Source organism: Pomacea canaliculata, linkage group LG7 (assembly GCF_003073045.1).
Source record: "Pomacea canaliculata isolate SZHN2017 linkage group LG7, ASM307304v1, whole genome shotgun sequence".
NCBI lineage: Eukaryota > Metazoa > Mollusca > Gastropoda > Architaenioglossa > Ampullariidae > Pomacea > Pomacea canaliculata.
This window is the reverse complement of record NC_037596.1, coordinates 20455749-20481055: the sequence shown is the minus strand read 5'-3', so window position 1 is coordinate 20481055 and position 25307 is coordinate 20455749. Positions and strand designations below refer to the sequence as shown.

The 25307-nt window shown below is 43.5% G+C and overlaps 2 protein-coding genes across 3 annotated transcripts; both read right to left on the bottom strand.

The window, feature by feature from the left end:
* Positions 1-266: 266 nt before the first annotated feature.
* Positions 267-6739, bottom strand: LOC112569555. 2 transcript variants are annotated; one of them, XM_025247365.1, is made up of 7 exons: positions 6593-6739; positions 3969-4286; positions 3263-3304; positions 2754-2807; positions 2237-2326; positions 1370-1567; positions 267-979 (listed from the first exon to the last, which is right to left on the bottom strand). In XM_025247365.1, exons 1-6 carry the CDS (start codon positions 6675-6677, stop codon positions 1374-1376), a joined length of 783 nt encoding a protein of 260 aa, XP_025103150.1. In that variant the 5' UTR covers positions 6678-6739; the 3' UTR covers positions 267-979; positions 1370-1373. The 2 variants fall into 2 exon arrangements, with proteins under 2 accessions (XP_025103150.1, XP_025103151.1); XM_025247366.1 differs by lacking the exon at positions 2237-2326.
* Positions 6740-10755: 4016 nt separating this feature from the next.
* On the bottom strand, positions 10756-18074 carry LOC112568772 (15-hydroxyprostaglandin dehydrogenase [NAD(+)]-like). The gene is made up of 7 exons (XM_025246250.1): positions 17590-18074; positions 14352-14475; positions 13721-13827; positions 13115-13211; positions 12700-12776; positions 12193-12335; positions 10756-11753 (listed from the first exon to the last, which is right to left on the bottom strand). The coding sequence occupies exons 1-7, from the start codon at positions 17680-17682 to the stop codon at positions 11555-11557; spliced, it is 840 nt and encodes a 279-aa protein (XP_025102035.1). The 5' UTR covers positions 17683-18074; the 3' UTR covers positions 10756-11554.
* Between the last annotated feature and the right edge of the window lie 7233 nt (positions 18075-25307).

Here is a 25307-nt window from a genome sequence, read left to right as displayed (position 1 = left end):
CCTGTAGTTTAGTACTAACTGTTGTTTGTCACGGTTGTGAATATTTTACTTCTTTATTCAGTTACTGAATTTAATATTATTCTCAGTCCAACGGGTGCATTCGGCTTTCTTTAGTTGTCAAATTGTAATATTTGTTTACTTTTATTTATTTTTATTATCTGAGAGTCAGCCTGTGCATGATTTCTGTTATTTTTTTTTACAAAACATGTACAACACAGGCAATGATACACATTTTATTAAGTCCATAAAACTACCGAAGGCCTTGATGTTGTCCTTAAACGTTTATTATACAGAAACCGCTTTAAAGAAATATGTAAACCCTACTCAAAACTGCTTTTCTAACATATTAAAGACTAACATATAAGACTACACACAGCTAGATTACATCATTTCTCTCGGCAAGCAACAGGTTTTAATGAAAGGCTTGACAGAAAAATGATCATATTAGAGAACGAAAACATCCCAAAGCAAAAAGAAAAAAAAAACCACCCCAAGTTTCGAAGATAACAACTGTCAATCTTCAGACTTCTTTGGTAACCACTAGGATACAGAGGCGTAGCTCACGGAGCTGTCTACTGTAAGCTACTTGTAGTTGAACATTGTCTGTGTTGTGTTGGACCCTCATTTATTTCACCTTTACCTGTCATCAGTTGTAGGCCTTTAGGTATTTTGACTGTCACAATTAACTTTATGCAGCCATTCATAGTATTTAAAAGTTGTAGAATAAGCCCCAGAACAAGTTTCCCGCTTTCAAAGAGTGAAGCAAAGGTTGGCTTGGCACGGAAGTGTGAAGGTCGCTGACGTCACGCTTCCGAAGGCTTCCGATGTTTTTCCCTTCAGTGAGACCTTTAGGAAAAAAAAAATCAGCGGCCAGGCACGAGACACATGCGGGGGTTGGGGCGGAGGGCGGAAATCTCATTGTCCAGTTGACCCCAGGGTTGCTGGTATCCTAGTAACCCTTGTGTTTGACCTTTACCATCTGCACACATACAAACAGAAGAACCAGAGAACAAATAAATAACATGTGACTTGCATTTCATCAGAAGTGACGGCCGGTAGTGTAGTAACTTAAACATTGGCTTGTTACCCCTGCACTCAGAGGTTTACAACTCATGTCGGGGCTCTCTGTATGTGACACCTGTTCACAGAGTGGGGGTCGGGGTTTTCTCCCGGTACTTCAGTTTCCTTCCCCTCCCCTCGCTCTTGCCCCCATAGTGCAAAATCACCTCAAAGTGCTTTCACTTTCATACTAAACCTACTAAGCAATCAACCATTCAATCAAAACTTAAAATTTTAGTTTATAAAACTTCGAGCTTTAGGAGGACTATATCTTTGCTCCCCACTGATATCATAGTTAGCTGTCACCTACCCGTCTAAGGACCCTCAGACGAAAAGTTGTCGGGTGTCCAGTACTGCATAACCAAACCGTTCACGGGCGCGTCCGGGGCGCGGACCTCTGGAGGAGGAAGGTGGGAAGGTTGGCATTGGCTGACCTGCTTGACCTGTTGAACATGGACTTCACTGACCTCCAGACTAGGGGCTGTTGTTGAGATAATTCTATTTCGGGCTGTCAACAGAAAACGTAGCTATTAAATCAGAGACATTAAAGTCTTAAAGTCCAGCTACTAACGACTTAGATGTACATGCATACGCTTGAAGCTGGACTGTCATGAAGGCCGATACACACCTGGTCACTAGGACTGACGTGCAGATGTCTGATGGCCTCTGCAACATTGGGTACAACACTCCAGACACACCTGCTTGGTTCACGTTTCTGGTAGATATCGGTATATACAGGCGATCTAAACCTACCTGTACATGTCACCCTTCAACACCCACCCGTTATTAAATATTCGCTATCAGTGTACTACGTCACGCTAACAATCTATTACATCACGCTAGCACTGTACTACGTCACGTTAACAATCTATTACGTCACGCTAGCAGTGTACTACGTCACGTTCACTGTACTACGTCAAACTAGTGCACCGTTGCCCATAGTTAACCACCACACACACAGATTGACCCCAGGTCGGGTTATCCGGTCGTTGATAGTCGCCATGTCTCGTGCTAAGGCAGCAGCTTGTCACCACCACGAACACACAAAACTCACGTGACCATAAAGTTTTACACTTTGGACCACTTCTCTGTGTTCTCTCTGTCTGTTGAATGAATTATATATGAAACACTAAAGACAAAATGTGTGAATATTGTGTCTATCTGTATGCCTGCTTACCTCTGAGATAGAGAACACACAGGACGATACTGATGACACCAAAGATGACAGTGAGGACAACGACGACGGTTAAGCCAGCAGTCGAGTTCCCTGCACAAACATCCTGCTGACCATCGTTGGCATGCTACATACAATGACCTAGTGGGTACTAATGACATAGACACAGTCTCAGATGGCTTCAGGTGAGAAAGTGGTCCTTACACACACTAAGCAAAGAATAGCAGTGAGTTGATGTCATGATGTCATGTCACATACTTTCTGTCAAACCAAGTTCATGTCTTTGAGACCAAAACCTTTCTGTCTACAAGTTACTTTTCAGTCCGTTAGAATAACCAAACGTAGACATCAAGAAGAATTTCGCTGTCTACAGGCGATGTCCAGTCTGATGTAGATACATTCTGTTGTATTCATGGCATTACAAGTGCACTTGCTGGCGTGGATAATCACGTGTACACAATATTATCAAACTAGTCAGTGTATTATAACAAGGTCATAGGTGAAAAAAAAACAAACGTACCAGCACATTCTTCTTGACTGGTTTGATGGTTTTGAAGTTTCTTACCGTGTTTGTCTGCACAAAGTCACACTGTACCATTGAACTCATACTTATCGGACTGAAATATCACACAGTATGGGTATGCTTAAGTTATCCATAAACAAACAAACATTATAGCTTCCCACCTAGACAATGTACATTCATTATCTGTACCCATTAATAACAACTTCATAGAAATAAAGAAAGAGAGACAGAAGCGTGATTTGCATTCAGTAAGAAATGTCTGCCCATCACCTGAGGGGTCTCTGGCATTCGATGACATAAAGACAGCGACCTCTACACAACCAAAGAGCACAAACACGCGATGGGCTAAACACTGAGGGACTGTAAACATGTGACAAACAATCTCCATGTTCTAGAATGTATTTGTCTTTCTCAATATCATGTCTTCGCGCTAACAATCATTTTCACACCCACACATGTTCTTTCTCTCCTGTCTCTTTATACCAACAGTGTCCAGTGTGTCTTACCTACAGACTCGTCACTTGATGACTTACTGTCCAAAGGTTTATCTGGAAATAAAGACAAGAACTCCTCTGGTCAGGAAACGATTGTGTTGAACAGACGTCGATTCTAACGCAAAACATTTATCAAATAAACTGTTGATAATCATGGTTGGACTACTGACGGTTAAAAACAAAGCAAGAACACAACTTCCAAGATAAAAAAAATAATGTACTGTAGTTTGTTTATGTATAAACATTGTAGTTATTATACTCATGTGAAAACGTGTTATAATATACTCATATTAAAATATATAGTAATGATATTTGCTTCCAAGATTCGGTGACCTGTTGGCCTAGCCCATTGAGGCTCAGCTCTCGGCCCTCTTATAGGTTAAAGGACATTTTGTATGCAATATCTATGACATGATGTAATATTTATGATATTAAGAATGTATTATCTATAATATAAACAAAATAGTGAACATGACATGGAGTCTAATCATCGATCACATGATATAAGCATATATAATATCTACATTCCAAGTAATAATGTTGGAAGAGGAGGCACACAAAGAAGTGTTTATTTCTCTTTACGTCGCCTTCTAGTATGTCATCATAATAATGATGATGATAATGAGATGAAGAAGAAAGAAGGAAGAAGAAGAAGAAAAAGAAGACATAAAAACACAACATAAAGAGGAGACTAAGTCAAATAAAACTAGTGGTGCACCTGTATTGGTGACATTCACAGATCCAACAGTTTTGATGTCAGTGCCATGTTGACTATCAATTGTTGCGGTGCAGATGAATGTGGTGAGCTCCTCCTGTGGGACGTCAATAAGGACCTTCACCTCCACAGCTGTGTCCTTGAAAAAACAACCATGGTAGGTGATGTTTCCAACACAACTTTTCAGACGTGGGTTGGTCACCACAGTTCTTCTGGTGTTTGCTGCCTCCTGGAGTGTCAGCGCCACGAGACCATTCATTGGGTGTTGGCACGCCACCTGGCGGACATTTTGAAGAATATTTACTTCTCTGAAAGTACCATCTGCAACAAAAGCAACAAAATTTAGTGCTATAAAGTTAAGGATTAAATCATGTATTTGTTACTTTTTACATAAACAGTAATAAAGATAACAACATATAGTCACTGGGTAAGTAAACTTGAAGTGGTTCACTTGACCTACGACAGATCAAGTGGTCGCCTTGTCCTCTTGCTATCATTATTTACCCTCTATGAAACACTTTACACCATTTGCACAGTTGGTTTTAGGTTAAGACATCTAATCATCAAAAAACATGAAGTAGTGATGCTTTTACAAGTTGTCTACTGGAGTCACTTTTGTACTTGATTTTGGTACAAGATTCAAGTTTTAGTACAAGACATTAAATGTGCACAGAAAAGTAATATTCAGGCGTCAAGGGACTTTTTTCACTTTTCCATAATAGAGGAGCATTGTTAATGTGAATTATGATTGATATCCCTTGTCCATGTATAATGATGTTGTTTTGAATTATGATATCAGACTATGGTCATAGTGTGTGCATACAGGCTACTTAATATAAATATGTATTGTATGTACAATAGGGATGAGATGGTTATGAATGGACAGGTGGTTGGATGAGTGGATGAATGAGAGGACTGTTGTATAGTGTGTATGTATAAATTGTTGGTATGTATGATAGGAACGAGAGGTATATGAATGGATAGGTGATTGGATGAGTGAGAGGATGGGTTTTTTTAAATGCTTACCTTGTCAAAGTAACAATGGATGTAATGGCAATAAGTCAATAAAAATGTCGAACTCCTGTGCCACTCTCTCTATTTACTAGAAACAATGAAATTTATTTCCACATTTCTCAGTAACATAGTTCTTTCGTTTCTCATAGTGTTTTATTAACCCATTAACCGGAAAATACCTTTTTAAGTGCGATATTGTAATAAATGGAGATAAAAGATAACAACAATTTTTAAGTAATGTCTTATAATCAATTGTTTTCTAACATTCTGTAAGTTTCCAGTTCTGCAAGATAGCTTTGAATATATCAAACCTACAGCAAGCACCTACCTTTCTTTTAAAGCGTTTACCAGTGATACTTCCATTTGACTGATCAGCTTACAGTCAATGTGTACTAAAGTCTTCAGTAATAAAAGTAACAGCGCAAGTAAAACTAGAGGGATGGCTTCTATTTTCGTAAAAACTAAAATAAAAATGTTGTACTGAATACTTTGCGATTTGTTTTGATTTTGCTCACAATTTTAGTCACTTGCATAATATTCCATTTCCCACACTGAGTGCCACACATGATGGGTTCACTTCCTTCATGGAAGTATTAGTCTGTTAAATATGGTTTACAATCTTAGTTGCAGTTTCACTCTCAGTTCAGTTATTGTTGTTGCCCAGACCTCACAGCCGTGAGCGAGTCACGTGTCTGTATTAAATAAGTTCATTTTAAAGGAATACATGTACTTCCTTACATATTTTCACCAGTGTAAGCAGTGCTTGGGATGTGTTACAGTGTGTTGTATTGTATGTGTTGTATTGAACGTATTGCTATAACTCATCCATTAAAGCGAGGTGACAGACGATATAGTCTATGTTTCTCACGCGTCTGCTAAAACATAGTTTTACTGTTCTTCTGAAGATAGTCACTAAAGCGACTAACCCTAACATATTGTAACTAACATATTGTAACTAACACGTTGTAACTAACATATTGTAACTAACACGTTGTAACTAACACGTTGTAACTAACATATTGTAACTAACACGTTGTAACAAACACGTTGTAACAAACACGTTGTAACTAACACGTTGTAACAAACACGTTGTAACTAACATATTGTAACTAACACGTTGTAACTAACATATTGTAACTAACACGTTGTAACTAACACGTTGTAACTAACACGTTGTAACTAACATATTGTAACTAACATATTGTAACTAACACGTTGTAACTAACACGTTGTAACTAACACGTTGTAACTAACATATTGTAACTAACATATTGTAACTAACACGCTGTAACTAACACGCTGTAACTAACACGTTGTAACTAACATATTGTAACTAACATATTGTAACTAACACGTTGTAACAAACACGTTATAACTAACATATTGTAACTAACATATTGTAACTAACACGTTGTAACAAACACGTTGTAACTAACATATTGTAACTAACATATTGTAACTAACACGCTGTAACTAACACGTTGTAACTAACACGCTGTAACTAATACGTTCTAACAAGTTATTACTGACCCATGCGCAGAGTAAGCGACTTGAGGAAACAAAAGACAAAACAAAGTCAACGTCAACGATTGACGACAGAAGCCGATGATTACCTTCAGCGCGGAGACAGTGAGCGACGACGACAGCAATGAGTGAGAGACGTGAAAGGAGCGAGTGACGACAGACCCCAGCCGCCATCTTGTGGAAACAACGAAACGACTTTGGTGACAGACGGCAAACTGCGAGTAGACAGACTTCCTTCCCAGTTGTTGGTACTCACACCTCCACCCCCCACGCGACACGCACACACACAAACACTTCATCTCTGCCCGTGAGTAATGAGATTACAGGGAAGTGGACAAAGCGGTCATTAAGATATTAGCTTCACTGGGGATACAGAGTCGTCTGCTCTCTAGCAATCGAAACATATTTTTTTCTTTTATTGCCAGGTGTCCACCATGGTCTCACAACTGTTATCAACAACGTGAAGTAAATATACTGTCACTGGACTGAGGTGTTGGCATGACTGACTAAACACTGTCACTGGTTCATCAGGTAGTCACGACAGTGTCAGTCAGTCCGTTGGTCGGTGTGGTTCGCTGGACAAAGTTTCACAGGTGTGTGATGGCTCCTGTCGACTGTCCGCCTCACTCTCCCTCCTCTGCCTCATCTGTCTTCTGGACGTCACCAGACATCTTGAAACTCAGTCAACACATCCCTTAGAGTTCTTTGTGAAGTTCTGGTGACAGTAAATTCTCAATGTGGCTCAAAAGCACTTCTTAACTCCTAAGCTTCGTAGAATATTGTGGACCGTGAGCTTAAGAACGGTTAGAAGTCAGTATTTCCAAGCAATGGAAGCGATGTCCTCAGGTCTTACTTCCACTGTTTTATGTGAGAGGTTTGTTACAGGAACGATCAAATCTTTCTTTTCTACCTCACTTACACATTAGGACCATCTATACCTCCTTCTTTCTTTTAAACAAATGAAGCTTTCTAACAATCCAACCACCTCGTCTTCTGTACACTGCCACATTACCTTGCCTTCGAGAAGCGCTTGTTACAGTAAGCCACTTTGGTAATATGACAAATGTTTGGAATTAAACTCCCCTGTCCACCTTCCAGTTTCTAGAATACTTTGGCCTACATCTGGCACACCGCCATGTTTCTGTATAAATCAGTTCCAAGAGTACGAGGACGGCCACGGACGATAATAAAGTAGACACAAGTGAATTAGCAACTGATGGGGGAGTGGGACAGAGCATCACTTGCATCACTGGTGGGGAACATCCAGCCTGCAACATGGTGCCAACACCATTCCCTGCAGCCCACCATGGCAGCTGCATATGACAGTAAATCTGTGAGCTCTGTTCATTGCAGCACAAATGTATTTAGCAAAGTACAATCACAACATAAAGTTTGAGGGACGAGCAGGGAACATCCATTACAGGACAGACAGGACACAATGAGTACATTACATGACAGACACGTGCTTCTCGTGAGCTGCTCGTGGCCTGTGTCGACGATTTGCAGAATTATTCATGTGACCTTGACCCCAAGCCCATGGTGGACCACCCAGGTTGAAGGTCGGCTGTTGAGACGTGTAGCGCTCTTCGACCACGTGACCTCATACAATAATAGCAACAAATGATTGTTGACATTGCTGTGTACATCAGTGATCAGCTTGTACTAACAACTGTTCAGATATGCTCTTTCTTTGATTCCAGACAGATTAGTGAGTTGAAAAGCTTTGTCTAGCAAACCTTCATCTGAGTTTATAAGCTCATCAGTGCACGTGCAAGCATGAGTGTGTGTAGCATGTGTGAGACACTTTGTAAGTGCCTTCAACTCCCTCGTCAGAAGGAGATAAGTGTGTACTAAACACTTATATAATTATGATTAACATACTTTTACTACTCAACCACAAATAAAAGAGTGTGCATTAGGAATCAAAGTTGTGTTTCTCTATATGTCGTCTCTACAAGCATTTTAATTATGAATGTGTTTTAAGACTAAGTTCTGCTATGCTTTTGATAGGAGCATATCATAGTTTTAGCAAAGCTTATTAAAAAAAGTGGATTGTGGTGACTTAAATGAGGGCAGAGTCAGGTAGGGTGGTGGTGTTCACACACGGGGTCACTCTACAGTCTGACCGAGTGGAGCAGACGAACCTCTCAACAAAGAACTGTGTTCTGTCCGCCAATGATGCTATAAATACCACAATGAACTTTGGAAGGACAAAGGTTCCCGACCCCTAGGTTACATGAACAACGCGATCAAATGAACAGCGAACATGATACTGAACAAACTATAATGTCCAAAGAGAAATGCGCTAACGGGTATCGCCATAGTGAACACGCTCACTCAACAGCTTCACGTTGTGAACAGCGGAATAACGACGAACAGAACTGATGAAATGTTGAGACCTTGTCGGCAAGTATCAATACCGGCCCCCATATTCACTCCGTCGTAGTTTTTTTTTTTTTTTTTAACTACCCAACGATGTCAGCAACAGGAGAGACAATCCAGTCAATTAGCTACAAGAAGATTTGAACGGAGTTACAGCCCTTAATAATTAGACGGGCAAGGAAGTTCATTAAACGATCTGATTATTTGCAGACATACCTTTCTACTGTGACAAAAAAACCTGTTGAGGCTCTTTCTGACAATAAGGTTGTTGTGTGTCATCATAAGTTATGTTAATTAATCTGCATTTCTACAGACAGGGTTAGTTCCCTTGGCGGATATGACTTCAGCTGCTGACTCGGAGTAAAGCACCAAAACTTTCCTTTCCGACATTTCGACATTTCTCCATCGTCTGTGACCATTAAAATCTACTCACTGCAGGAGTAGAAATCTTATAAACTTAAACTTTAATTATAATTTGTATTTATGGTTATATCATTAAGAGTTTTTTTTTTAATTTTTCTTTATGACAAATACTCTAAATTCGTGAGTATTTGGGATGATAATCAATGTTTGTGTGAAATTGTCCACGTGGGTAAGCAAAGTCAGTCACCATGAACGACATGCACCACAGAGAAAGCAAACATCATCAAGCACACAACTAGTGAACACGCTGTGTGAACGCCGTGTCACTTGTGGATCGTCAGACAATGGCAGGGGAAGGAAATAAAGCAAATGTGACTGATGTGTTTAAAACTATTACACAGCCAAACCTCCTGTGACATCAAGTATATCATCCTGTGTCAAAAATATTCTTGAAGAGAACTGAGCCGTCATCACGTTCTGGAAACCTGACCCTGGCATTGACCCCGGCAGACGAGTTCAAAAGGCATTTACAGGGTCACAGAGGGTCTACACCAAGTAGCTATTGTCAATATTCATCTCAATAATAATAATGAAGGGCAGTGCTATCTGACTAATAACTAACAATACAGTATCCATCATCCAACACATCTATGAAAAGTGTATAAATTATGTAAACATCTCTGAGGAGAAGAGGGATGACCAGAGATGTGTGAACGGCCGGCGACACAGTTGATGGGAGAAGATTTCAATGTTACATGTCTTGACTTTGGATATCAAGTTTCAGTACAAAGAAATTGTCTGGCTACATCCAGACTTTTTTTTAATTCTTTTATCGTCATTTTCAACAAGATATTTCAAAAGTGGAGGATGTACGATAAAGAACATTCGTTTCATTATTCAAATACAACACAGATAATGCATAAGGCTTTCAAGTATTGCCCCAAACACTAAGACACTCCGGATCATCGCTACTTTGCTGAGAAATAAAAGTGTTTAAAGGGTTACACTCTGCCATTTTGTTCAGGGAAGATAAGGTCGAATTCACACCAGCTTAAACAAGATTTATAACATCGATTCTAATATCTATCCTTTACTATGATCGTGATCCCTACCACAGCCATCGTCGTCATCTTCATGAACTTATGATCGACTGCTTTGAAACATGTCCGGGAAATAGAGTTTCAGTAATGATCTCAGCCGTGTGTTACATGTAGCATCATCTGATTGTGAATAAATCACCTGTATCTGTGTATTCTTTCAGACTTTTAAACCGCCAGTGTTTATTTTTGATGACGACATCGCAACTAAATGTTTACATCTCGCGCAACGATTGAGCACGAGGTACCCGGCGTCCTGCGGGAGGAAAACAACAAGTGAAGCACCTTCCTTTGGTTCCTCCCTCCTCAGCTAGTGACCAGAGTTATCCTCCACACACTTACACTCACTTGCACACACACACAACTACACACGTGAACACACAATTTCAAAGCATGACAAGTGACAGGAAGACAGGTAAAGTAAATGTTTATTGAGTACAAACTGTCCACAGACGATACATCACGATGTCACAACATGGCGCTAAATGCTGTCGATGTGTCTATACTGTATACTCAGCAATCATCATCAGACTACCCGGCCCCCCCCCCCTACCCTGCCTGTCGCTTACAAAAGCAGCCGATGCTCACAGAATATCAAATACAGGACCTTTCAGTGCCACAGTTACATTTCCGGTACAATGACCCTTAACCTGCTCCTGCTACAGTTTGTAGTCCCCATAGCACTGTCTACATTGTTAAGGCATCTTACTTTGGTGTTGTAGAATATTTCACGTGTCTGTAAAAACTTTGAGTCACTTCGCTTCTGTTTATAATGTTTGTGAAGTTATTTTCACCTGGCTAGCTCTGTGTGCTTCAAGTCTTGTTATAAGCAAAGGACAGGTAGAAGTAGCAGGTAGAAGTAGCAGGTAGAAGCAACAGGTAGAAGCAACAGGTAGAAGTAGCAGATAGAAGTAACAGGTAGAAGCAACAGGTAATTTAACGCCAAAGAAAGAAATTAATGATGTCTGTCGTCACCGCTCGACAACAACGAGGAGTGTGACAGGATGTGGGAGGGACCATCGTTACACAGTAGACTACACGTCCTGCTAAGTGATTATACTCAGGTATACATAATAAGCAAAGCCAACCAATGTCGCCCTGTCGCCGCAGTGTTGTCGCTGATGGTGTGCTGTAGAGGTGACGTGTACTGTCGTCACAGGTCAGCTGACTGGTCACGTGCGCCAGGTGTGTCGCTACAGAGCACGTGACTCACTTGTCCGGCCAGTAGGGCAGACTGGTCTCCTTCTCGGGTGTGTCCACCAGGAACGGCTCCGACACTCCGTCGGCGTTCACGATGATGCGCTTGCGGTAGCGACCGTTCCTGTGGGCGGCCGTCACCTCCATGATGGAACCGTTGTTCCCTTCGTCCTGCAGCAGCCGCAGGAAAGCCGAGACCACGTCTTCCGGTCTGCAAGAAGAGGGAATGATATGAACTAACTGGTTGGCAGGTACAACTCAGCTTCCTCTCTCTTTGTAGGGTTGACGTCGACACCACTCACCTGTCACCATCCGCCCGAGACTTCGATCAGTTTGATGATGTCCTAATTACTTTGACCATCCACCCGTGACTTTAATTACTTTTATTACCTATATGACTTCTACGCCTCTTGTGTTCTGTCTTCACGGCGATGTTTAGTCGATATTCATTTTTGTAGGAAAAGAGAAGAAAATACAGGCAATATAAAAACGCTGAATGCTGTATCGCACTGACATTAGTTTTCCACTCAGGAACAGAAAAAACTAAGTATAAGGTAAAAACCTCAACACCAAATGTCATTGAGTATAATGTCGCCCACTAGCAAGAAAAAAACAAATGTCAGTGAAGAACAGAAAAGACGATTTCTCACTCAATGATAGTGGCCTTGACGTAGACCCTGAACTCATCAAGGTCGATGACCTTGTCCTCGGCGACGACCATGAGGTCAGTGTTGACGGGCATGGGGCACAGACTGCACCAGCGCACGCCGTACTCCTTGTTGTGAGGGTCAGCCTGATGGACAGACAACAGACAGCCTGATGGACAGACAACAGACAGCCTGATGGACAGACAACAGACAGCCTGATGGACAGACAACAGACAGCCTGATGGACAGACAACACACAGCCTGATGGACAGACAACAGACAGCCTGATGGACAGACAGGAGGAGAGACAATGACATGTCTGTAACTATCGTCAGTCCTGTCATGCCAGGAGGACTGTCAGTACAGACTGTGTGCCGAGTTCCTCCCATCGCAGCTTGTGGTTCCTCCACCTCCGGGTGTCAAGATGGCGGCCTATGTCTCGTGATCAAAGTCAGGCAAAGTCTGTTTTATTTCAAATTAAATAAACATCGTATGTTGGGCGCCACTTACCGCCCTGCTCTGTGTGAAGCCAAGCATGGCGTGCTTCGTGCCGACATAGATGGGCATGTGATACCAGTTGGTCATACCTGCAACACAAACAGGGGAGGTAAGTCACCGATACCTGGTCGTCACACCTGCAACACAAACAGGGGAGGTAAGTCACCGATACCAGGTGGCCACACCTGCAGGAGGAAACAGGGAGGTAAATCTTTGCCACTGACAGTCAAGTAACCAGTCACCTAGAGTGGAACTTTCTGTTGTCATGGACACGGAGTTGCGTGCACAGCCAAGGGAAGCAAGTCCGACAACCGTGAGGACAGAGGACCAGCAGAGTTCAGATGCCAGAGGTCAGTGAGCACGACAAACATCGACCCTGCACTGGCAGGACACTGAGGACAATGTGAGGAGGAAGAGGAGTCCTTACCCACGATGGACACCGTGTTGAGGATGACACCACCGCGGCCTCCCTTGTCACGCCGCATGTGCTCTAGTGCGATCATGCTACCCCGGATGGGCGCCGTCTGTAGACACACCCCGGGTATACACGAGCTTTTAAATATTGTGTGTAGACAAGAAGTATTCACACTGTTTATAGATACTACATCATGCACAGTTGTATTTATATATATAAAACTATGTAACTACTGTATGGTGATGTCTACTCCTCGTCTTTCTCAGCGTGGCAACGTCTACTCATTCTGGTGATGCCTGTAAACTGTGCTAATGTCTGATGAGAGAAGTGATGTCTACTTACTGTGCTGATGTCTGATGAGACTAGTGATGTCTACTTACTGTGCTGATGTCTGATGAGACTAGTGATGTCTACTTACTGTGATGATGGACACTAACCTTGCGATCTGAGCTCAGAGTGTGTTGTGGAATGTGTACTGACTTCTACCCATCATGGAGTTGATTATTTATTGTGGTTACATCGACTTTGAGGGTGTTGGGTCGTGTATTGATGTCTACTCACGGTGTTGATGTCTACTCACAATGTGGATGTCTACTCACAGTGTGGATGTCTACTCACAGTGTTGATGGCCAACATTCTCTCCCAGATGCTCTCGTCGAGGATGCCGGCGTTGTTGCAGCAGATGTCGACGTTGCCAAAAGCAGCCACGGCGGCGTCGAATGAGGCTGTGGGGAGGAAAAGGCACGTGCACTGTCATGACAACGACACGTCATTCAAACACAAGGTCAGCATCACTGACTGGACCCACACCTCAACACTCGACACTAAGCACTAAGCACTATGTTGACACTAAACACCATGTTGACACTAAAGACACTGGGTCGCCATCACACATCCCAGACAAGGATGCAAACAGTTTTCAGGACACACCCTATGAGTCTTGCATTATGTTTACCAGACTATAAATATGTCAGTGTCATCAGTAGACACCTCCGTGTATGTCATATCGTTATCAGAGACACTAGGTAATGTCACTGTCATCACTAGCACCACAAGACATCTATTAGGGCCCTCGCAGTGTGTCTGTTAGAGAGTGTGTGTGTGTCTGTTAGAGAGTGTGTGTGTGTGTTTGTGTGTATGTTTGTCTGTGTGTTGGTTGTGCTGAAGTTATTGGTGTGTACACGTGTCCATGGCACTGTCCTGTGTATGTGTGTACAGCTGACAATATAGAGAACAAAGCCACGAGCACCTTTCAGTGCGTCACCATCCGTCACGTCACACTCGCGGAAGATGACCACCTTGGCGCCATACTTCTTCTGCAGGTCAGCCTCCAGCTCCTTGCCCTTCGCCACGTTGATGTCGATGAAGAACACCTGGCCACAAATCACACAATGTCTTGACACAGGCACAGTAAACACTGACACAGCATTGACATCACAGTAAACACTGACACAGCATTGACATCACAATAAACACTGACACAGCATTGACGTCACAATAAACACTGACACCACAGTAAACACTGACACAGCATTGACATCACAATAAACACTGACACAGCATTGACACCACAGTAAACACTGACACAGCATTGACATCACAATAAACACTGACACAGCATTGACACCACAGTAAACACTGACACAGCATTGACATCACAATAAACACTGACACAGCATTGACGTCACAATAAACACTGACACCACAGTAAACACTGACACAGCATTGACATCACAATAAACACTGACACAGCATTGACACCACAGTAAACACTGACACAGCATTGACATCACAATAAACACTGACACAGCATTGACACCACAGTAAACACTGACACAGCATTGACACCACAGTAAACACTGACACAGCATTGACACCACAGTAAACACTGACACAGCATTGACATCACAATAAACACTGACACCACAGTAAACACTGACACAGCATTGACATCACAATAAACACTGACACAGCATTGACACCACAGTAAACACTGACACAGCATTGACATCACAATAAACACTGACACAGCATTGACACCACAGTAAACACTGACACAGCATTGACACCACAGTAAACACTGACACAGCATTGACACCACAGTAAACACTGACACAGCATTGACATCACAATAAACACTGACACAGCATTGACGTCACAATAAACACTGACACCACAGTAAACACTGACACAGCATTGACATCACAATAAACACTGACACCACAGTAAACACTGACACAGCATTGACATCACAATAAACACTGACACAGCAAGGCAGGATTTGTGTGCATGTGTGTGTGTTAGTGTGTGTAAGTGCGTGTGTGTGTGTGCGTGTTGGGGAGCGGGAGGCACTAATGTCTTCCTGTGTTTTGCTGCAAGGAAGGACACGTAGGAAGAAAGGAACATTCCAGAGAGTGGAGTTGGTCTCCAGGCAGAATGAAGACCCTGTCAAGGCTCGGTGCCAAACTCATAAACACAAACAGCCTTGACCTTGTTTGGCTTGTACGACTGCACCACTTTCACCAGCAGGTGCAGACAACCGCTACTAGCCCACCTAGTGACGTCATCACCGCCCTGCCCCAGCTTCTCTCCCCTTGAAACTTTGTTAACCTCCCTTAGACTCCAGCTGTTTATCTAACGAACCCTGGCTTACAAACAAAGTGTAGTTGATGTAGCATGCTCGCCTGGGTCACGACAGCCTTGGCCTCCAGCCTCCTCCTGCCACCAGCCTCCAGCCTCCAGCATCCAACCGAATTTCGCAAACTGCAGCACTCCCCCCTTATCTCGCCTCCCGACTGTGACTCACAGTCAGATAGTGACAAGTGTTCATCTCACACAGAAATAGCTCCCTCCGATGTGCCAGGTAAGATAACTCCTGAGGAGGAGCACAAATCTCACATAAAATTCTTTCTGTCCGACTGACAAGGAAAGAATGAAATAAAGAAAGAACGAAAACAAAAACGAGCGAGCAAAATAAAGAAAGAAAACTGCTGTCGCTGCATTCTCTATTCCTCAAATGTTATTATCGTCTCCTAGAGTGTCAGCTGTTCATCCTAAACGCTTAGGATTTGTTTACAAACATTAATGTTGTTTATCGCGTTTCAAGAGATGTTTAGAGCAGGGAGACGTGTTCACAAGTATGTGGCGATATTTTCAGCCGCGCTGCCAGCAACATTCCTGAGTTCAGCCAGCAGGTCATCAGCCTCCCCGTCGTGGCCTTGGGCGGCAGCGAGGTTAAAATTAAAATGGAAATATTGCACGTGTCTCCTTAGTGGGCCACAGGGAGGGGGAGCTGTTTACCGCACTAACCCTGGTCTTGTCTTTACCTGCCGCTGCGTGCCGCTTGCCGCCTGCCGCCTAACTGCCGCATGTAAGTTCAGGCAGTCAACACGTAGATTCGTAGAACGTTAGTCCGCGAGCTGCACGTGCACAGAAACTAGGACAAGGCCACCATCTTGTTCTGACACACTTCAGGTTCTGGAAAACTTGCTCCTCCCTGTCTCTGTTCCTCCCTCTCTTCTTGTCTTCCTCTCTCTCTCCCTCTCTCTCCCACGTTGTTGTGCATGTCACGTGTGTTGTTTCCCTTATTTATTATCTCCCTTTAAAACTCTCTGTCGTTGCCGCCTCATCAGTTGCCCCTTGACTGTGGCTGTCCCCCTTCCTTTCAGAGGGTTAGCTGACGACAACATGTAGGTGATAAGGGCTGTGATGTGATGTGGGCTGTGATGTGAGCTGTGATGTAATGTGGGCTGTGATGTGGGCTATGATGTGAGCTGTGATGTAATGTGAGCTGTGATGTGGGCTGTGATGTGAGCTGTGATGTAATGTGGGCTGTGATGTGATGTGGGCTGTGATGTGAGCTGTGATGTAATGTGGGCTGTGATGTGGGCTGTGATGAGGGCTGTGATGTGGGCTGTGATGTGGGCTGTGATGAGGGCTGTGATGTGGGCTGTGATGTGGGCTGTGATGTGGGCTGTGATGTGGGCTAATATGTGGGCTAATATGTGGGCTGGGATGTGGGCTGGGATGTGGGCTGTGGTGATGGTCAAGAAAGTTTGACCTGCTTCTTAACGAGGGGCTACACAGCCTCGCAGCTCTACAACCAACTGTGGGGCACCAAGGAGAAGTTCCCCTCCTTCACTGTTACACTTTCAATGCCTCACCCTTCTACTTCACGGCCCGGTCTCTCTTTGAACGAAGTGACAAAACGTTGGAAATGTTTTGTTAATCAAGTATACTAGTATACATGCATATAACTAAGCAGAATTTCCATCATTAAACGCTAATGAAGAAAGAAAACAACGAACAGACAGGTCTCGGACAGACCAGAATCACGTGACGGATCCTGAATGTTGACTGGACCATTGTCTGCCGGACATCAGGCAAAGAGAAGGAGTGAGAAAGGAGGAGAATGTCGGTGGATGTGGAGAGTGTCAGAGGACACGCAAGGTGCTCTGGGCGGACGGCTGTCCGGTCGCAACACTCACCTTAGCGCCTCTAGCGGCCAGAGCGCTGACCATGCCGCGGCCGATACCCAGCGAGCCACCCGTCACGAACGCGGTCTTGCCGGCGATGTTCATGATGTCGACGTCAGCTGCTGATGAAGATGTCGGTGATGTTGTTTGTGGAGGCGGTGGCCTGGAGTCAGACGATTGTCGTCAAGGACGTGTCGTCAAGCGGACAGGGTACGAAGCTGCTGACGAGGGACAAAACTGAGCGGACAAGTCGAGAGCTCGGGTCTGTGGGAAGCAGTGGAACTCGGTGTGCGGCGCCGGCGGTGAGGGGCTGGCCTTATAAAGGACGACAACGAGGCGCGTGTGTCCAGGCCAGGTCACGTGACTGCCTTCATGCTTACACACGCGCTTTCTCCAGAATCCCAAAAACTGCTTCGTGCACAGGCGGCGCCACGAGGCGTCAACCGGCAATTAATGACTTCTTTAGCTGCTTAATACCTGCATAGTTGGTCGGTCAGTCGGTCGGTCGGTCGGTCACCTCAAGCACGAGACCAGTGTGATGTCCGGCAAGACTGCATCATCATTGTCTGTCACCACAGAGAGAAAAACAACAACGATAATCAAGGACAGTTCGAGGAGGTGAAGGACAAGTGGCGTTGTTTTACTTGTTGTTATCATCACGTGCGATAACTGTCTGACCTTTGACCCTGGGGCCTGTAGACAGTGCAGCTGTACTACAACAGCATTCAACGTGTTATTCATGAAGATTTGGAGTTGATTGCATACATCACAAAGACATACAACAGAGTGACTCTCAACTCCACTATGGTGCTGTCATTTTGTTTGATGTCACTATAGAACATGGGATAGCAAGTCTACACTAGTGTGATGTCACTTAAAGAGCATGGGATAGAAGTGTGCACTAGTGTGATGTCACTTAAAGAGCATGGGATAGAAGTCTACGCTAGAGTGATGTCACTTAAAGAGCATGGGATAGAAGTGTGCACTAGAGTGATGTCACTTAAGAGCATGGGATAGAAGTGTGCACTAGAGTGATGTCACTTAAAGAGCATGGGATAGAAGTGTGCACTAGAGTGATGTCACTTAAAGAGCATGGGATAGAAGTGTGCACTAGAGTGATGTCACTTAAGAGCATGGGATAGAAGTGTGCACTAGAGTGATGTCACTTAAGAGCATGGGATAGAAGTGTGCACTAGAGTGATGTCACTTAAGAGCATGGGATAGAAGTGTGCACTAGTGTGATGCCACTTAAGAACATGGGATAGACGTTCAGATTGGTATGCGAGAGGGAGAGTGTCAAGCTCGGGTTAGTATAAGCGAGTATACAAACGGACTAACGCACAATGATTGAGGAAGTCAAGTGAGGACAGGACATCACAGTATGTCACTACAGGTGTCTCAAGGTAACTCAGCGTTAGTTTGTCTCAGGATGTGACATCACAGAATGACAGAAGACAAGGGCGCGGGTGATCCACAGCCCCATACACCCTGAGGCCAACAGGCGGCAGCACCTTGTTGATTCACGTGAGCTACGTCACCGAGTGCAGCCAGCAGTCAACGGTGTTGTAGTCGGTGTTGTAGTCGCCCACCGGTGCCAGACTCGGCCATACGTCATTGTGACAGTCGAGTCACGTGGGCAGCAAACATGAATCACCTGGTGATAGCCGGACTTTCACTGTTTGTTGACAAACGTCACTTGTTTGTAAACATCTGCTGTGGACGTTGTCAATAATTAACATTCTTTGACATTAATCTGAGTTCTTTATCTGGCACCTCCACTGGCGACTCGGAGATAATTAAGATTTTGCTTATTAATTGTTACTAATTAGCAGTTTGATGTGTGAATCGTGTACACGTCGGGTGGAGGGTGGAGTAGTGGGGAGGGTAATTACCAAAAGTTAATTGCTCAATTACCGCGACTTGGCGAGAAAGTGGAATGTTGGGATATGACAGCGAGTGTGGCTGAAACAAAAATTCTTTGTTTTCTTCATCTGCTGATGAAGATGATAATCGTCAAATGGTCGTCTCGGCTCTTCTCGCAGCCCCTCGTCCAATGTGCTGAGTGCGCATGCTCCCTTTCCTCCCTCGGTCAGCAGGCGGCGTGGTTACTGATGTCGTCTCTTTGTCCTGTAACTGGCGCGTGCAGACAGCGTGGTGTGTTCGTCACATGTTCCCTCCCGGTGTCTGCTGACAGGGCCAGGGTGTCACGTGTCACGTGACGTGGGAGGTCCGTTGCTGATTGTACCACATCTCGTATTTCTGACAAATTATCTCCGCACTCATAGCGACCTGTGGAATTTTTTATGGTCTGCATTTCGTTTTCTCCCTTTTTCTGCATTCCTTCCTTGTTTTTTCTTTTATTCCGTCCTTCCTTCCATAATTTCTGTCTGTCTTGCCGTCTTGTCAGGAACTACCATCTGTGATTTAAGCCTGAGAGTGTAAAGGTTGTGTTGCACGTGCGTGTGCACGCGTGTACAGACAGTTGCTGGAAATAGCCGGCAGTGCATATCTCTGCCACGAGGTGTCGCTGTCCTCCATAATTATCAACACACGTAAACAAGTCGGTGAGCAGTGCGTGCGTCCGCGCCTCGTGTCATGGCGGCCTGCAGTGCTGCTGGGAAGTGGTACACTGGGTCAACTAAAGACTTCGACACACAGTGCGATCACACACGCTGCATCCCGTGCCGTCTGGTGTGGAGTCCATCACACACTGGTCGTGCAGTGTGAAGCAGGCTTTAGTGAGACAGAATGGACAAGAGTGTGTGACGGGTGTGTGACAGCAGTGTGTGACAGGTGTGTGACAGTAGTGTGTGACAGGTGTGTGACAGCAGTGTGTGACAGGTGTGTGACAGTAGTGTGTGACAGGTGTGTGACAGCAGTGTGTGACAGAGGGTGTGACAGAGGGTGTGACGGGTGTGTGACAGCAGTGTGTGACAGAGGGTGTGATGGGTGTGTGACAGTAGTGTGTGACAGAGGGTGTGACGGGTGTGTGACAGCCACGTATGACTGCAGTTTCGTTTGTAGGCGTGGTTTAATCTGTGATTACCTTGTTGAATTAGTTTCTTTGAAGTAACGGCACGAGAAGCAAACTTGTATTAAACATCAACACTTGTCAGATAAACAAACCAAAAGTCAGTTTGTCAGCTTCCCATGATTGAGTCCACAATCAACTGTCTGTTGCTAGGGTCTCGCAGGCTGACAGTATTTGTAACGAGCAGAAATTTTAAGCTTTGTGTTTTCTGTGTGTCGCGGCCTTTAGCCAATGCAAGTGCGGTGGATGCAAGTAACCTTGACACGAAGGAGGAACAATCAGTGAACACAGGGTCAAGGTCATGCCCCAGGGCACACGTCTTATGCTTTTAATCTTGACTACAGCTGATCGCCACATGTCAGGTCATTACAACATGTCTGATCATTACAACATGTAGACACCAGTCGACTGGACCCTCTGTCTAACCTTTGAACTCTCTGACCTTGTGATGCAGACTTCCCACAAAGTAGGCAGAACACAATAATTCTGCAAAATCTCGCTACACAGGGGATGACTCCAGCAGCTGTTCCAGGTGAGTTGGTGCTTCCAGTGAAATCCCAGGAGGACGTGAGTCAAGTGGAGGAGGAGTTAATGGATAAAGAGTTCAGGACTAAAGTGGTGTGTTCAATGTTGTGTTGGTAGCAGACTCACTTTTTAGCCCCCATGTCTAACTGTACCGTTAGCAACACATGACAAATTAATTGTGATGCTATAGTCTTGATAAATTATTCACAAAGTATCTAGTCATTCTAGTGAGTGGCATTTCTATGGTCGGTTTCAACATTATGGAAACATTTTTTTTTTCTTTTTTTCAGATTCAGCACCTCTCCTGCACTGGGAGGGGGGGGGTGGGATTCTGTGCGCTCCCTTGTGAGGAAAATTTTTGGAAGAATAATAAGCTGAGAGCTTGCCTTAACATGTAATTTCAGTGGTGTAGAAGGGAAAAACAGTTTCCACGTTCCAAGTTAAAAGGGAATCATCAATTACTAATTTCAGATTTTTACAGAAAAAAGTTCATGGTGCACTAGAAATAACTTGGCTGTAGGCAGATAGCAGCCAAACTTTATTTGCAACCTTCAGAAAAGACTACTCAGTTGAGAATAATTAGAATTGTCTTTATTTCTAACTTGTTGCTAAAGCTTTTTATTCCGCATTTTTTTTTTTTTTTTTTTTTTTTGTGCAACAAATAGCCGGAAGAGTTTGAAGATTGAAATTCTTTATTGTAAATATATTTTTTTTTTTTTTGGTCAGGCATTGGCGGCAACTAACCTGAAGACCTTCAAGATTGTTGTAAATAAATATTAAAACCAAGTTTATTTTTTCCTTGAATGTTTTCCTGTAATTGATGTATATGATAAATTGTTTTCAAGATTGTAATTATTTTTTTCTTTTCTTTTTTCTGGTCAGGCATTGGCGTTTTTAGGATGGGGCTTTGGAGGGCTGATAGGTTTGAAGGGTTAGTTCTCCCAAAACCCGCAAGTGATGATGCAGATAACACTTCTATTCGCTGTCAGGCGCCGATGAACTCTTGCAGCTCGGAATGGTTTCACCACAGAGAACATTTTTTAACGCAGTTCACTTGGTGTCGTCTTCTACACGTTTGGGTCTCATTTCTTATCGCATAATTTGTAATTTTATTCATTATTTTTCTCTGGGACTTACTTGACTCCAAACTGCACACACATGCACGGTGGGCGCCAGCAAGAACCAGCACTCTGCAGTGAATGCCTCGTAACTTAGTAAATTACCGCCCCTGACCTTAGTCTGTCCTCATCACAGCATCTGTCCTGTTTCGGGGAAGGACGATGAGCTACACTCAGGCCGCTTGACGGCGCTTGCAGCGGCACGTGACCGACACGTAAACACGTGTGTACAGCTGCTTGGTGTCGACGCTGGGAGGTGACAGCATCTCTCAGCCCAGCTGCTCCTACACCACACACTGAGCTGCTCCTACACCACACACTGAGCTGCTCCTACACCACACACTGAGCTGCTCCTACACCACACACTGGGCTGCTCCTACACCACACACTGAGCTGCTCCTACACCACACACTGAGCTGCTCCTACACCACACACTGAGCTGCTCCTACACCACACACTGAGCTGCTCCTACACCACACACTGAGCTGCTCCTACACCACACACTGAGCTCACACAAACCATCGCCGCCATCTCACCAGCTACACAGGTCAAGCTTACATCGCGCTAGTTTGCAGGAATCGTATGTGTAAAACAACAACAACAACAACAACAACAGAAACAAAGAAAGACAAAGGCTTCCTGTCTGCGGACAAATAATGTGACATAAAATGTATGCACAAGCATGTGGACTGGGTTGTTAAAATAGCGATTCAGCGACACTGCCATAAAACATTACCAGTAATGAATATGTTGCGGACTTCCCTACATCGTTCAGTATATTTAAAAGGTTTCTGAGTGTTTTTTATGCGATAAACACATTAAACATTGCAAACAATAAGATTTGAAAGCCAAAATAAATAAATACTTGACTAAATCTCTCCCTTCACTGCCTATAGTAGATACTTCCTATTGTCACCGCGATGTCCATGTAATCACGTGACCATGTAATCATGTAATCACGTGACCATGTAATCACAGCTGATGTAGCTGAGTGGGGCAGAAGAGAAAATTAACGAGCGAAGACTAGCGCCGCCTTCACAAGCATCCTAGGTCCATGTGTGACCCCAAACATCTCTTTTCCCTCCAACCGAAAGTGACGAAACTATTGTTGTTGTTGTTGTTGTTGTTTTGTTTGGTTTTTCCTTTTTCAATGTGGGGAGTAATAATAAAGCTTGAAGCACTGTCACGTGAGAATAATGTGCAGTTGAAGACACTGAGCAGTGAGAAAACTTTCTTACAGACACTACACAGTGAATAACCTGTGTCTGCAGACACTGTCACGTGAGAATAAGACTTGATGAAAGACATGGCGACTACTTACTGACAGTACATGCCTCGTGTCACTGTCACTGTCACTATCACTGACCACCTGTCCCTGTACATGCTGCAGGAAAATGAAGCGAGAGGAGGGGAGAGCACCGCTGGTAGACATGTGATCAGTGCAGTTATGCCCCTTGCTCACAGGTGTGACGCAGGTTGTGCCAGAAGTTACAGGTAACAATAGACAGGGACCAACCACTGGTCCCTGAGTAATGAGAGATTGCAAGTGTTTGTGTGCTCAGTGATGTGTGTGTGTGTGCTCAGTGTGTGATTACTAATTGTCTACACTGTGTTGTTATTAGTTTCTTTAGTTGTAGAATTCATTCCTTTCTGCAGCTTACCGAGAAGCACCAGAGAGTTGAATATTTTTGAGCCTTGTTTTATATCTCTCCCCACCCTTTCTGTGTTTGTAGTGAAATTAACTTTGATAAGTGCAACAAAACTAATCAGATTAAGATAATTGGATGAGAGCACAACTAAGAACTCATGATTCAATCAAGGCGGAAGGCTGTACACTCATCTCTTGGCTTGTCGGCTCCACATGGGATTGTCTTGGTGGCTACAGACTTTGTCCTACTTTCAGTCCAAGTGTCCATTCTCGATGATCCACTGTGAACAGTGCTCACACTCTCCATAGCTTGCACAGGCAGAAAGCAAACGATGTGAAGTGGGAGGTTTTGTACAGTTTATTTCACATCCATGTTATCGTTAACCAGTACAGTTTCAGTTTATTTATAATTGGACATATTTTGAAACAAATGTACACTGACAAAAATAAAGACAACCAGTTAAAGGTGGATAAGATGGTGGAAGTGGATACAAGGAGTTATCTAAAAATAGTAACCACACTCTATTTCATGCATGACTATAATGACTGAAAGACAGACACACACACTAACACACACACACACACACACATGCACACACACGCACACACTAATGCCCACACTTACACACACACTAACACACACACACAGTAGAACACTACACTGATGGCAGCTGATAAAGTAAATAACCAAGTGCCCCTAAATTCCAAGATAGCTTACAAATATTGCATTAGTAAAATTGATTCTACCATATTATTGTACAATTTTTTTCTAGTGGAAACAACTTTGATTGATTTGAATAATTACTTTTGACTGACATCAAGAAGTTATGCTGATTCTGTTTTGTTCAGCAACAGAGGCAGTGTCAATGAATGAACAATAATGAAATCAGCCTCGATAGAGTGTTATATACATAATAGTGAAGTCAGTCTCAATAGATTGTTATATACAACAATGAAATCAGCCTCAGTAGGTTGTGATATACATAATTGTGAAGTCAGTCTCAGTAGATTGTTATATACAACAATGAAATCAGCCTCAGTAGGTTGTGATATACATAATTGTGAAGTCAGTCTCAATAGATTGTTATTACAATAATGAAATCAGCCTCAGTAGGTTGTGTTATACAATAATGAAGTCATTCTCAGTAGACAGTTATATACAGTGATGAAGTCAGTCTCAGTTCGTTGTGTTATATACCATAATAAGCCTTTGTGTATCACATTTAACAAAAGACACAGCAAATGTCATTATATGCACAACAAACTGTGTGATAAGTCAATGTTTATATTGAAAGGGAATGGGTTTCTCGGCCACAAAGCACTGAGCTACAGGAGGCAGTACAGGTGTTCACATAAAGCTCTTAGCAGATGTACAATCCACTCTCTCACCTGTTGTGACCTCAGTGAC